The sequence below is a fragment of the Maylandia zebra genome, linkage group LG12, assembly GCF_041146795.1.
Source record: "Maylandia zebra isolate NMK-2024a linkage group LG12, Mzebra_GT3a, whole genome shotgun sequence".
NCBI lineage: Eukaryota > Metazoa > Chordata > Actinopteri > Cichliformes > Cichlidae > Maylandia > Maylandia zebra.
The window spans coordinates 8,763,195-8,776,387 of NC_135178.1; the positions used below are offsets into that span (position 1 = coordinate 8,763,195).

The following is a 13,193-nucleotide window of genomic DNA, read 5'->3' on the forward strand; positions in this document are numbered from 1 at the left end:
GTGGTGCTTCACAGAAAGGAGGCTGCGGGTTTGAATCCACCAGCTGGCTGGGGCATTTCTGTATGAAGTCAGTACTGTATGTTCTGTATTTCTGTGCTTTTGTGAACTCTCTGGCTACTTCCTTCCATATTCCAAAGACAAGCTTGTGATGTTTATTGGTGATTCAAAACTGGTCTTAACTGGATAAGTGGTTTTAAAAAACAGATGTATGGATGGATAGAAGTTCAAATATTGACATAATGGCTAGAGAGTTCAGGGTCAGCATTTCATTTCATCACTGCTCCAAGCTGGTCAAGAAGGCTCACCAGCCCCTCTTCTTCTTGAGGACTCTGAGGAAGAACCACCTGTCCTCAGACATCCTGGTGAACTTCTATCGTTGCACCATCGAGAGCATCTTGACCAACTGTATAACAGTCTAGTACGGGAACTGCTCTGCCTCGGACCGGAAGGCGTTGCAGAGGGTCGTGAAAACTGCCCAGCGCATCGCCGGAGCACCACTTCCTGCCATAAAAGACATCTACAGGAAGCGGTGTCTGAAAAGGGCTGGGAAAATCATCAAAGACCCCAGTCACCCATCACATGGACTCTTCACCCTCCTGCCCTCTGGGAGGCGCTACAGGAGCCACCGGACTAAGACCACCAGGTACCGGAACAGCTTATTCCCCACAGCCGTCAGACTCCTGAACTCTGCCTCCTGACATCTGACCCACGTTAACTCATGGACTGGACATACACACACCCACAATGGACAACTGTACCCTCAAACACACAATAATAACATGGACTGAACCACCACTCACAACCACTAGCACTTTATATAGCCTCTGTAGAAACTATCTACACCCTCACCTATCTTAACTGCACTACTGTATAGCTCTGTGTAAATAATCATTCTGTACATTCGATAATTTTTAATCCTACAACTGTTTACAACTTGCATAGTTCCCATTTCTGTATAACTGTATATCTCAGATTCTGTAAAGTTATTTATTTCATATTCTGTATAGTTTTTCATATTTATATCCTGTTCATAGCCTGTTCATAGCTTGTACTCACTACAGCCTGTACATACTTATAGTTATAGAATATTCACAACATACCTCATACCGTGTACATTATAACATAATAGACCCATTTCTGTAATATACTTACATATCTATATTATTGCTAATATATATTGTAATATATCTATATCACTAAAGCACTTCTGGATGGATGCAAACTGCATTTCGTTGCCCTGTACCTGTGCATGTGCAATGACAATAAAGTTGAATTCTATTCTATTCATTAACCCGCAGAATCATGACCACCTAAGAAAGGAAAGCAAAGACAACATCTGTTTTCTGGTACTCGACTACTGGATTTGACCACTGCGGTAAATACTAACTGTAGCAAAACCTATTTCTAAACTTAGCTGTAAAACTGTCTTCACTTTTAAAAGTGAACAGATATTCACAGGTCAACCAGATGTCTGCCTCTCCTTAAGCACTGTTCTGCTGGAGGTTCTCTTCTTGAAACAGAATTAATAGACACAGTGCTATGATGTGGAAAAAACGATAAATTAAGCATTTTTCCAGTTATTGATAAAAAAGATGAATTTGATTACCATTAAAAAGTCATGTAAAATAATGATGCGAATGTGAAAATCAGCAGTCAACAAATGTCTAGCTTGCAGTAAAATAGTCTATCAAATGTACATTTTATATATTAATTTATACCGCTCAACCTTCTGTACTTGTACAACACAGGCATTTCCAATCCTGTTATCGACTGAAAGCCTTGCTGGCTCAAGGAAAATATTTTTGCGATATCAAAGCATTATCAGAGCTGAATGTGCAGATCTCATAGGGCTATCTGAATCCTAATTTTTCTTCATACTGTTCTGTTTAAATGTCAGAACAGAAGGCTGACTAACCAGCCAACACAGAAATGAAAATGCAGTAGAGTCAAACTATGGGTGCTGAACTCACGTCTGCCTGATAAAACTGTAGCATCAATAACTGCTTTGCAGTTTCACAGGTTTTCAACGTTTCTTTTAATAAACAATTTAATCTTATTTATGAGAGTCTGTCTGGCTTTAACAGAGTAAAACGTCAGTGATCGCAAAACTAATCTGACTGGTACAAAAAATCTGAACAAATGAAGCCACAATCCCAAACATGCCATTTTACAATCTCCATCCACAAAGCAAGCATTGACTGACACCCCCTCCTCCTTTACATGAGAGCAGGTTATCACCGGGACTAGCATGACCAGGAGCGTGTACAGTTGTCAGATGCCATCAGCTCAACCGGGTCCAGACATCGGGTCACGCCAGGCCGTACGCACTCCCACAGTCTCTGGAGGCTGTGCTGGCGAGTGTATTTTTAGATAGTGCCACCTTATAAGCACAGCCTGGTCGCATCACATCTGTGTAGTTTAAGTGGAGCCTTTCCCATCAAGGCAATGTGCCCTTTTACCAAGGGCCTAAGGTCAGACTACAGACCAAACACAGATTTACTGTGACATTTAAAAAAGCAAAGATGAAGCAATGTGTGAAGCTAGTCCTGGTTTGGTCATAGATTTTTTCAACCAGCTTAAAAAAAATACACAAAAAAGTTGGTGTAGATTTGCTTGAAAAATGTAAAATAATTTTGGCGATGCTGTGTAACTACAGCAAACCGTGAAGAGACTACTCTTATGAGACATTTTCAGATAGCTTTTAATGGACCAATGAAAGTTCTAATGCTAGCTGAAAGGTCCAGGAGTGAATCACCCTTTGGGAGATCAACACCACTGAAAGTTAGCAAATGTGCCTTGCTTTAAGAGAATAAAAACAACAACAGAATAAAGTAACGCACATGCAAAACTGTAAATTTGCATTTTACAATGCAGTCAGTGTTCCATAACAACAAAAAACACAAATTAATGTAACAGCCTTAAAGCCTGTAGTTCTAACCTAAGATGACAGGTAGAGTGTTCAAATTGTCCAGTGGCTCCATTTTTAAAAAAGTTTAAATTTTAAATGAATAAACAGGTGACTGTAGAGCTTAATCTTTCCTTCTCCCTGTCCAGCCCAGTGTGTACCCCAAAATGTATGTCAAGTGTCAGGAATTAAATCTAGTGAATTATTTATTTTGTATTTTGTATGTACAAAAAGAGGAGTACATTTTATGGATCAGACCATCTATTTTGGTTGTTTGGTTGACTTGTTTTATTAAACCTCAGATTCTGCCCTAATTTATCTGCACCACAAGTCTTTAAAATCATGCAACTGCCATGCACACATACTAAAAGAAAAAATCGTTTTAATCTTAGGCTTCAGACATCCGAAATACTGCCACTGAAGATATTGAATAAATTTCAAGGAACTGTAAAGATAGATGGCACATGCCTATAGACAGGCTTGTGTCTTGAACCTTTTGAGGATACACTAAAATAAAATATGTTATAGTTATACACTATCTTTCTAATCACTGTAATAATAACAGTGTAATTTTCAAATTTGGTTTGCTCAGATGACTGGTAAAGAATACAGGTATTTAAAGTATCAGTCAGTAGTCTCTACTTTTACATCAAGGGATACCCAGAACCAAATACATATTGCATACATACATACATACATATTGAGAACACGATGATCAAAAGACCAATATGCTCCAAAAGGGAAGCAAAACCCTTTGTGACTGAAATTATTTCTGTAGAAACAAGTTTAACAAAGAATATTTCAGATCTATTTTAGAAAGTCATTTGACTACAAAGCCCTCTTCTCTCATGTGATTTCAAAATTTAATGAATGTGGTGCAAACATTGGTCCAAACATACAGTATTAGTGATGAGACAAGAGGGTGCAGAAAGTAAACTATCAAAGCAAGGCTGAGAATTTGCTGCAGAAATGAGTGAACCCTTCACTCCCCATCATCCCCATCGCTCTCTAACAGTAAAACAGGAGCTCTCCCTGCTGGAGCAGACATTAACCCGGAGGTTGATTTAATTTGAATCGCAGGAAGGCTCAGAGGAGTTGTTCTGTCAGGTCCAAATGGGTCCCTTGGCTCTCATTCTAGACTAATGAAAGGATTCTGCATCAAACCACATGAACTAGAGATCCTTCTGTCCCCTCTACAGAGGTCCATGTGCCTATTAGTTGATCCGTAAAATGACAATGGGGAGGGAGCCTGTCTCTATAGACAGGTTTGATGGTGCTTTCCCTGTGGATGGCATCTCGTTACAAGCAATAAAATCACTGTCAGCAGTGGGTGCCACCTGGAATGTAACCTACTGTACTATGAATTCAAATTTGATTGATGCCTAATCATTTTTGTTTTTACTGTACAACTGTAGTAACAAAAAATAAATGTGAAATGTTACTTTTCTATTTGGAACCGAGCAACACACACAAGCACAGTGAAGCATCTTCAGAACTTTGAATTTAATCAAAGGTAGGCAGAAACTTTTCTGTTCCTCTGCAGGCATCAATGAAGCCCCTAAAAACTCAACTCTGTTCACCCAGTTTACAAATATATATATATATAATATTTTTTTTCTCTTCTCAATCAAAAGAATGTCTTCAGGGCGATATGACCAAAAATACTTATCACGATATACATTTGAAATTTTGCGATAACGATATAATGATATAATTGACACTAAACAAAATACTTTACAACTCTACAACTTTATTAGTGCAAAAAAAAACATCAATGTATTTTTCCCTTAAACAAGCAGCTGTTTTTTATGTGCATTAAAGTTATATAAAAATTTTACGGTGCAAATGCAAATTCCTTGCTGACAGTTTAACCAAAAGGCATTTCCAGTGGAAATTGGCCAATATATCCTCAGCATAACCATGTACAATATCCACAAAACTTAAAAAGAGGTTATACACACGCAATACGGTAATATTATGTTGAAGCACAGTACGTATCACTCCACAAGACTCGTGCCTACAATACCCGTAATGCTCCGACAATCCATCAAGCGGTGCGGCTTCGTAGCTTAGCAAAGTCGTACTAAAATATTTGACAGATTTTCGAATGCCGTGTATGACATAAAATCGTTTCGAAGTCAGTAAACACAACCAGAATTCAGTGTGCTGTATTTTCCAAAAAACACGGTAATAACGACGGCCCGCTAGCATGCTCTACCAAAAACAGTGCTTTGTTGTGTATCTGACGGACGAAAGCTAAACCAGTTCCACACCACTGAAGTTGCAGCATTTTCATCCGTTTCATTCAACGATCCGCTTTCGCCCTTCTCATTGCCGCCATGCTTTTTCTGCCATGTGCGTATGAAAACAAAGGCACTGCGCATGCGCATTTTACCCATATTCTATCGCGATATTTCATTTTCTTATCGTTCATTTTATATGGCCTGCCTGCATTTGTATAGCGCTTTTCTAGTCCTTAAGGACCCCAAAGCGCTTTACACTACATTCAGTCATTCACCCATTCACACACTGGCGATAGCAAGCTACATATATGGACATATCTGTGTATATGAAGACTGAACAAAGCCTCATCTCTCCTTTACTTGTCTTCATCCTGACTCTTACTCTTCCATACCACACCAGCACCAGACCTCACCTACTATAAGTTGCATCACATGTGTGATCACACATACCACTAGTGATGGGAATTCCGGCTCTTTTTAGAGAACTGGCTCTTTCGGCTTGGCTCCCAACCGGCTCTTCAGGTTGTTTTGTTGCTTTAATTAATTTATTATTAACAACAATATAAAATTATGCACAAAAGGAATTACTTTAAAAAAAATGTGGTTTTATTTATATATATAAATATATGCGGTGGCCCCTAGAGACAAATCACGTACAAACTCCAAAGCACATTTCTAGCGTTAACTGAACTTCCAAAACAGAGCTACCTACATCACTTAAATTACACAATTGAAAGCATATGTGTATTGTTTGTGTATTTATACACAAGCACTCATATATATTCAAATAATTTAAAAAAATGTTAATTTACCTGTTACTACCACATACCAAATCTGGTTGTTGGTACTTCCTGGCCTATGTAGCCACTAGGTAACAAAAGCTCAACACTGCGCCTAGCATCCTGGAGCACTTCTGTTGTGTTTTGTACGTGTTTTGGAGTTTGTATGTGCTTTGTCTCTAGGGGCCACCGTAAATATACTTTTATTTATTCACTCCACATAAAATGTAATAAATAAATCATATAATAAAAAAACACCTGTTTACATTTCACCTTTTAACTATTTAAATTTTCAGCTTTTTCCTTTTAAACAAATTTAAAGTGAAACAACACAAAACACTGCAAACCACAACACAATTAAATATAAATTAAAATATGAAAATAAAAGGAAGATTCTCTGTCATATGGGCCTGCATGAATTAACTTTCTGAATCCTTTATCATCCGCAACTGAAAATAGTTGTGGATGATTACTATACCTTTCTAATGTGACATTGTTGTTCCTGGCTCTCTTTCTCTCTATTTCCCTCTCGCTCTGTTCCTGTGCTACTGCGAGTGTAACTACCGCCCCTCCCCCCTCTTCCCAGAGCAAGCACAAGGCTCGCGTGCGAGTGAAGCGGAAAAAAATGCGAGAGAGAAGCTGAGAGAAAGAAAAAAAAAAAAAACACCCACGGCTGGCGTCGTTCACTTCAAAGAGTCGGCTCTAAGAGCTGTTTCGTTTGCGACCGACACATCACTACATACCACAAACTTCCCTCATATGAAGCAGCCTGCAATGTCAGCTCAGCAGAAAAACTTGTCAAGCTCCTCTGATTTGAACTCCCCCTCCATGTTAATGCTACAGAATGGAAGGATGTTGTAGTAATACAACAAGGTCCATGTAGAAGCCATCTTCTGGCTGTGGGTGGTGACAAAGCCATTGCAATACAGACACAAACTCTGACAGCTACACACAAAATTCTAACAGCTTTGATATTTGGACTGCAGGTCCATAAATGCTTCTCTGGATCCAGGGGGTTTACTTCAAGAAATGACTCTGATATTGGTTTGAGCTCTAAGAGAGGACATCAGCTGACTCCAGTTTAGGCATGGTGTTGCCTGACTCTGGGCCACTTTGAGGCTGAGGAACTGGGCAGCGATGAGAACAATGACACAGGCAGCTGAGGAACACAATGGTACGAGGAAGTCTAGCAGGATAAAAAAAAAGTCAAAGTTGGACTACAATACTTCTCCACAACATGGAAAGCCTTGCTTTCTTGTTGGGTGTCATCTTGAAAGCCAGTCAGGTTCCCAAGAAAAGAGAAAACTGTCAGAGTTGGAACTGGACAAGAAGCCAGTTGACTCAGGCAGCAAACAGGGTGACTATCAGGTTCCACCTGATTCATACTCTTTATATTTAGCGTGGTTGCCCATTATCCCATTAGTCTGACTTCCAGCCCATATCAGCTGATGGCTCAGTTGATAACTTTAAGCAGAGTCATGTCTGTTGTTATTGGTAGTCTGTTCTGTTCTGATGACGCTTTTATCTACCGTTTTCAATACGTCCATTTAAAAATGAAGAGAACCTAAAACAATCATACCGCATATGAAAGTAAGAGTTTCCTTTTGTCTATAGTAGTCATGACTGAACTATGCTAATGGGTAACACACATTTCTGCTTGTCAGAGTGTACAATGTTCTTATCACATCATCACATAAAAATCACATAAAAAGTTATACTGTGATGGAAGGGAGGGGGGGAGAAAACTACACTAAAGGTATAAGAGGTAATGGTGTCTGCAAGTACGGAAAGGAAAGGAAACAGGAAAGAGAAGAAAATCTATTATATTGTTGGAGGGAAAGAAGGAACAAATGATAAAGCAAAAGATCAAAGAGGAAAATACATATTAAACAAAGATAAATAAGAAACAAGAAACAGAGATAATGAGAAAAGAGAAAAGAGAAAGAGAGAGGGAAAATGAAAAGTGGACCAGAAAATGAAGCCCAAAACGAGTGCAGAGGAAATGAAGAGAGGAAAGAAAATGATCTGAGAATTAAATAAAAGAAAACAGATGACAGGAAAAGTAAAGGCAAAAAAAGAGGGGAATAAAAGTTTTGGGTAAAGAATGAAAAGAACAGAGGAGAAAAAAACTTATAAAGCAAGAAGAGAAAATATCTAATGTAAAAATACCAACACAGGAAGGGAAAGAAAGAAGGTTAAAAAGGAAGCAAGGAAGGAGTATGAAATAAGAAATGCATCAAAACCAAAAACAGTAATAAGTAAGTGAGAAACACAAAGGAAAGAAATCAGTGGAAGAGAAACAAAAAAGTAGAAAAACATAGACTAGGACCAAAAAGGAGATAGGGTCAAGAAATTCAAGTAGAAGAGGAATGAATAAAAAAAACATAGGAAAGTAAAATAAGAGAAAACAAAGGAAACAGGAAAGGAATGCTTGGAAGGTAGAGGAAAGGAACTTATCCAAAACTAGAGAACACAGAGAATGGAGGCGTGTGACATCTTCCCAACCCGTGTAGATGGATACAAGAGGAGAAAGAACAAGAGCAGCAGGATTAGATGACAAGCTGAGGCAGCAAGCGAATGCAATAGCATCCCTTGACATGTCCTTATCTGGTTCAGAAACCCAGATTTCTTTACTGATAGCTGGCAAACCCTCAGTAATCAAAGCACAGACCTCTCCCTGTCTCTTCATCAAAGTCTGTCCACTTCTACATTCAAGTCTTTCACCACCACACTCCAACTGTAAACTTGACTTGGATTGGAAATGCACCTTTCACCATGACGCTTACATCAAATATCAGCACCCACCATGAAATTTCCACACTGTGATGCTTATCTGTGTGCTGGCAGAGCTGCAAAGAGGATGTTAGAAGCGTGTTTTCACCCTTCCTCAGTGCAGAAAAAGAGGAACAAAAGTCACACATAATTGTGTCTGTCAGACACATCGCATGCTTCAAATTTACATGACAGTAATGGCTGTGAGGGCCGGACACCAAACAATGCGCCTTTGTGTTTGATGCAAGGTTGACGTCCTCTGGCATCGCCAGCAGTGCCATCACAATCGCATTGTTCATTGGTCTAAAAATGTGGCAACGCTGTTTATCAGTCACCTATTCTGAAGCACAAGGGGCCAGCGAGTCTCACGGCTGTTGTTGTGAAAAATCCATTAAAGGTTTCCATATGAGACCAGCAGGGGTGGACTGGGGCTGAGGTGTGTGTGTGTGTGTGTTTCTCGGTGATTACCAAGGCTGTGGGCAAACACACAGCAGGATGAAGAGAATTCACACAGGACTCACATTGTCTGATCTGAGCTTCTTGGCAGGGCAACCTCCATCCACAGGATGTAGCATGTAATACAGTCGCACTTTGTTGGCATGTTTCCGACTCTGCAAGAGAAAAAAGAGGAAATGACTCAAATCTAAAATGTAAATAGGCATATACATCAAATATATTCTTGTCAAATAAATACATGCATATAAATTCAACAGTAAACAACAAGACAAAATACATGTATTTGGTTGAGTTTAAAAACATCACCCAAATATGTGGATCAGAATAAAAAGAAGGCTAAATCCCATTGTCCCAGGCTTTGTCCCAGACAGTCACACAGTGGTTGGAGACCATTACACGAACAAATTATTGCAATCTTTTGCAACAAACTTGTGATCTTGTTGTCTACAAAGACTTGCAATCAATTGCTGTCGTCAGGCCTCAATACATAGGTGTGTCAAGATCGCAATAAAATGAGAATACAATGGAGTCAACTTGCTATCAGCTTATCATTGAACAAATTGACAATTACATGCAATCTATGACAGCACAGCGATTAACTATGATAAATCCCTGAAAATCACAAATCTGCAGTTGTCTGCTTACAGAGAAATTTACATTAACAACTTATATTCAGAGTCCAGTCAGAAATCCGTACATTTGAAACAGAAATTCAGAAACGTCTACATAAATGTTCAAGTAGTTGCAGCAAGATGGTAATTTGAGTGCAAAATAACACAGAGGCTTAGTAAATGTCCTATTAATTGCAAATATTTCAAGGCTACAAACCGTTGATAACACTGCAGAAACAAGAAAAAGACATTTTCACAATGAAATGGCAATACGAAAGGGGTAAGGATGAAACCATAGAGATTTCTCCGCTTCAGGCAACTACTACTACTGCCTGTCACCCCTCCCAGGGTATGGGCCGCCAAAGGTAGAGTTTTCTGTCCTGGGCCATTCTTTCTAGATGGTTCCAGGTGTAAGCCCATCATTTTTGATTTTGCCACGAAGTCTTGTCGCCAGGTGTTTCTTGGGTAGCCCCGCTTTTGCTTTTTTGCCTTGGGGTTCCACCTGAGAACCTGCCTGGTGATGTTGGTTGGCGGTTTGCGCAAAGTGTACCCTACCTAGCACCATCTTCTCTTCCTCATTTCTTCCCCTACTGGGAGTTGACAGGTTCTTTCCCCTAGTTTGATGTTACTGATTGTATCTGGCCTTCGAATGTGAAGAAACTTTCTGAGCAGCCCGTTCTCACTCCCGAGGTGTAACATGTCGACGTTTTGTCACATCCCGCGGCGTTCCTGAGGAACGCAAAAGGAGACCTTCGGCGTTCTTATGGTACGCAGCGGGTTATGGTTGGAATCCAGTGCAATGACGTTCCCGCTGTAATAGACGTTCCAGCCCTGTATTCCAGCCCTAAACCTAACCTTATCCCTAGCCCTGACCATAACCTTATTCCTGATCTTAACCAGGACTATAATGATGTTAAATAGCGTGTTTCTAAGCGATTTGAAGAAAAAGAGCGAACATGTGTAGATGGAGTCCAGACGGTTCTCATATTTCCTCTTTTTTCCGAGGTCGTCATTTAGGAACGTGGTGGGTAGCCGAAAACGTAATATGTTGACGATTTGTCACCTAGCGTAAAATGTTACGCTTTGGGAGTGAGAACGGGTTGTTCTGAGACAGCTGTTGAGGAATTTCTGGATTTTGCATTTTGAGGTTTTATTTGTCTTCCAGCTTTCAGCCCTGTACAGCAGTACTTCATTTTGGAGTTGAACAGTTGGATCTTGGTAGTCAGGGTCATCTTTCTGGATGCCCAAATGTTCTTGATCTGGATGAAGGAGACTCTTGCTTTGCCAATCCAGGCAAACCACTTGGTAATAATCACTGAAAACCTTGTCCAAGTTGCTCTGGTCTCCAACAAGTTGACTATGAGAACCGACTGTTCCCTTATCAACAAATACTATATATATACAAAACTTTGACATCCAACTCTGTTACAGGAGAAATTATGTTTCACCTGAGAATGGTAAGAATGTTATTGTTCCATCAGTGATCAGAGATCCCAAGTTATTGTGAGGCCTATTGGGACACAGAGTGTCGGGAACAGAAGATATATTTGGAACATCGGATGCCCCTGCAACATATCTTCTCTGCCACGGTACTAAGAGACACCCTGTTCATGCCTGAACCACTGCTACTGACCTATTTAAAACTGCAATATAAACTTTCCTTATATATTTTTGATCTGCCATTTATAAAGCCTGTGCTTGTACAGATGATAAATATCATGTTGAAAAACTGCCCTGTTAAGTTCCTGTGTTTCTAATAAGGCAGTTTGCTTTTAAAATATGCTTTTACAGGAAAAGCCTGAGAGATATTGCATTAACCTCCTAGGACCTGGCCTCCACATATGTGGACATCACATTTTAGGGCTGTCTAGACCAAAATACTAAATTTTACATCAGTATTTGCTGGAGCTTATTTGAAAAAAAAAAAGATGTTGTTCAAACAAAAAAGAAAAACTTTCAGAACAACTCTTCTACCCTTTAGTTCTCCCTCTTGTTTCAAATTACTGGCTTAGGTTAGAGGACCCATTAAAAATAGGTGAAGGCCGTCAAATGAGGTGCACTCTTCCGATCCCTGATACTGGACTGAATTGATAACTAGTGCTCGGTTTACTGAGGTTGAAGCAGGAGTCTTCTTACCGGCAGCCCATCAATCCCCCAGGATCTGATAGCACAGCCATGACAGGAGAAAGACGGGATTTGGGAGGGCAGATTAGTTCATCTGAAAATGACTCTGCTTAAGGATGTAATGCTTTAGAAGTCAAGGGGAATGACACAAGGTAGGAGGAGGAAGTAGGAGGTGAAGGAAAACATCCTTGGATACTGCAATTTTTCTTTTTAAAGAATGCCACAGAGGAGTGATAGCTACAAAATAAGTCTAGTGAAGCATGTATAGTAGCAGCGTTAACAGGGCCTGATGCCTTACTCCAGCGGACAGGGGTATCAGAGACATCCATGTGTATGCATTTCTTTACAAGGGCAAACTCATCCTGCCTGGGCAGCGTGGGGAGAGCAAGCCTGCGTGAATATATCTGTCTTGCCTGTCTGGTCTCCTGGCAGAGACACAGCAACATGAGCTCTGCTGCTTCTTTAAAAAGAAAACAAACAGAGCTTGAAAAGCAGGAAGGGCTCATGAATATTCACTCCGCACTTATCATTAAAATCTGAGCCGGTTTGATCACGTACGTTTTATATTATATCTGCATGAAAAAAAGAATTTTCAACTTTTAGCTCAAATAAATACAAACAAAGCATTCTAGTGTTATATAAAACTCTGGTCTTGATCTGTGCATGATGTTTTACTCTTTAGAGCAACAAGGGAATGTTTCAAACTGAAAGAAGGACAGAAATTTGACTATTTGAAATTCAAATTTTTTCCCAAACTTACCGATAAACTGGCTAAAATAAAATGATTTATTCTTTGGCAGAACCAGGCAGTGTGGTTTTGTTCAAGCAGTTTGATGATGTGTGAAGATATATTTTTGATCTGTATGCCAAAAGAGTCTCACATGACACTGCATAAAAGTTGGTACACCACACAAAATGTGTTGCTTTCACAATAAAGGCTTTAAAATGTGACAAGATTATTTTTCTTTCTTTCTTCTTTTGGTTCTTTGACTTATGTGTCGAATTTCTTCTTTCTTGTTACACGTTGTACAAAAATCTCTAAAAATGAATTTGGCCATTCACTATTTCATAAAAAACATGTAAAGAATAATCTAAATATATATTGTCCATTCATCCATCTTTTTCCGTTTATCTGGGGCTGGGTTGCAGGGGAAGCAGCCTAAGCAGAGAAGCCCAGACCTCCCTCTCCCCAGCCATGTCCTCCAGCTTATCCGGGGGAATACCGAGGTGTTCCCAGGCCAGTCGAGAGATACAATCTTTCCAGCATGTCCCAGGTCTGCCCCAGGGCCTCCCCCCGGTGAGA

The 13,193-nt window shown here is 39.8% G+C and overlaps 1 protein-coding gene across 2 annotated transcripts in view; it reads right to left on the bottom strand.

Annotated features, from left to right (window-relative positions):
- The window catches only part of zmat4a (zinc finger, matrin-type 4a), a 155,930-nt gene that overhangs the window by 86,866 nt on the left and 55,871 nt on the right, over nt 1–13,193 (bottom strand). For both annotated transcript variants that reach the window (XM_076890659.1, XM_004565799.4), the window contains one exon: nt 9,221–9,310. In XM_076890659.1, the coding sequence (XP_076746774.1) occupies nt 9,221–9,310 (90 nt within the window). The remainder of the gene's footprint in view (nt 1–9,220; nt 9,311–13,193) is intronic.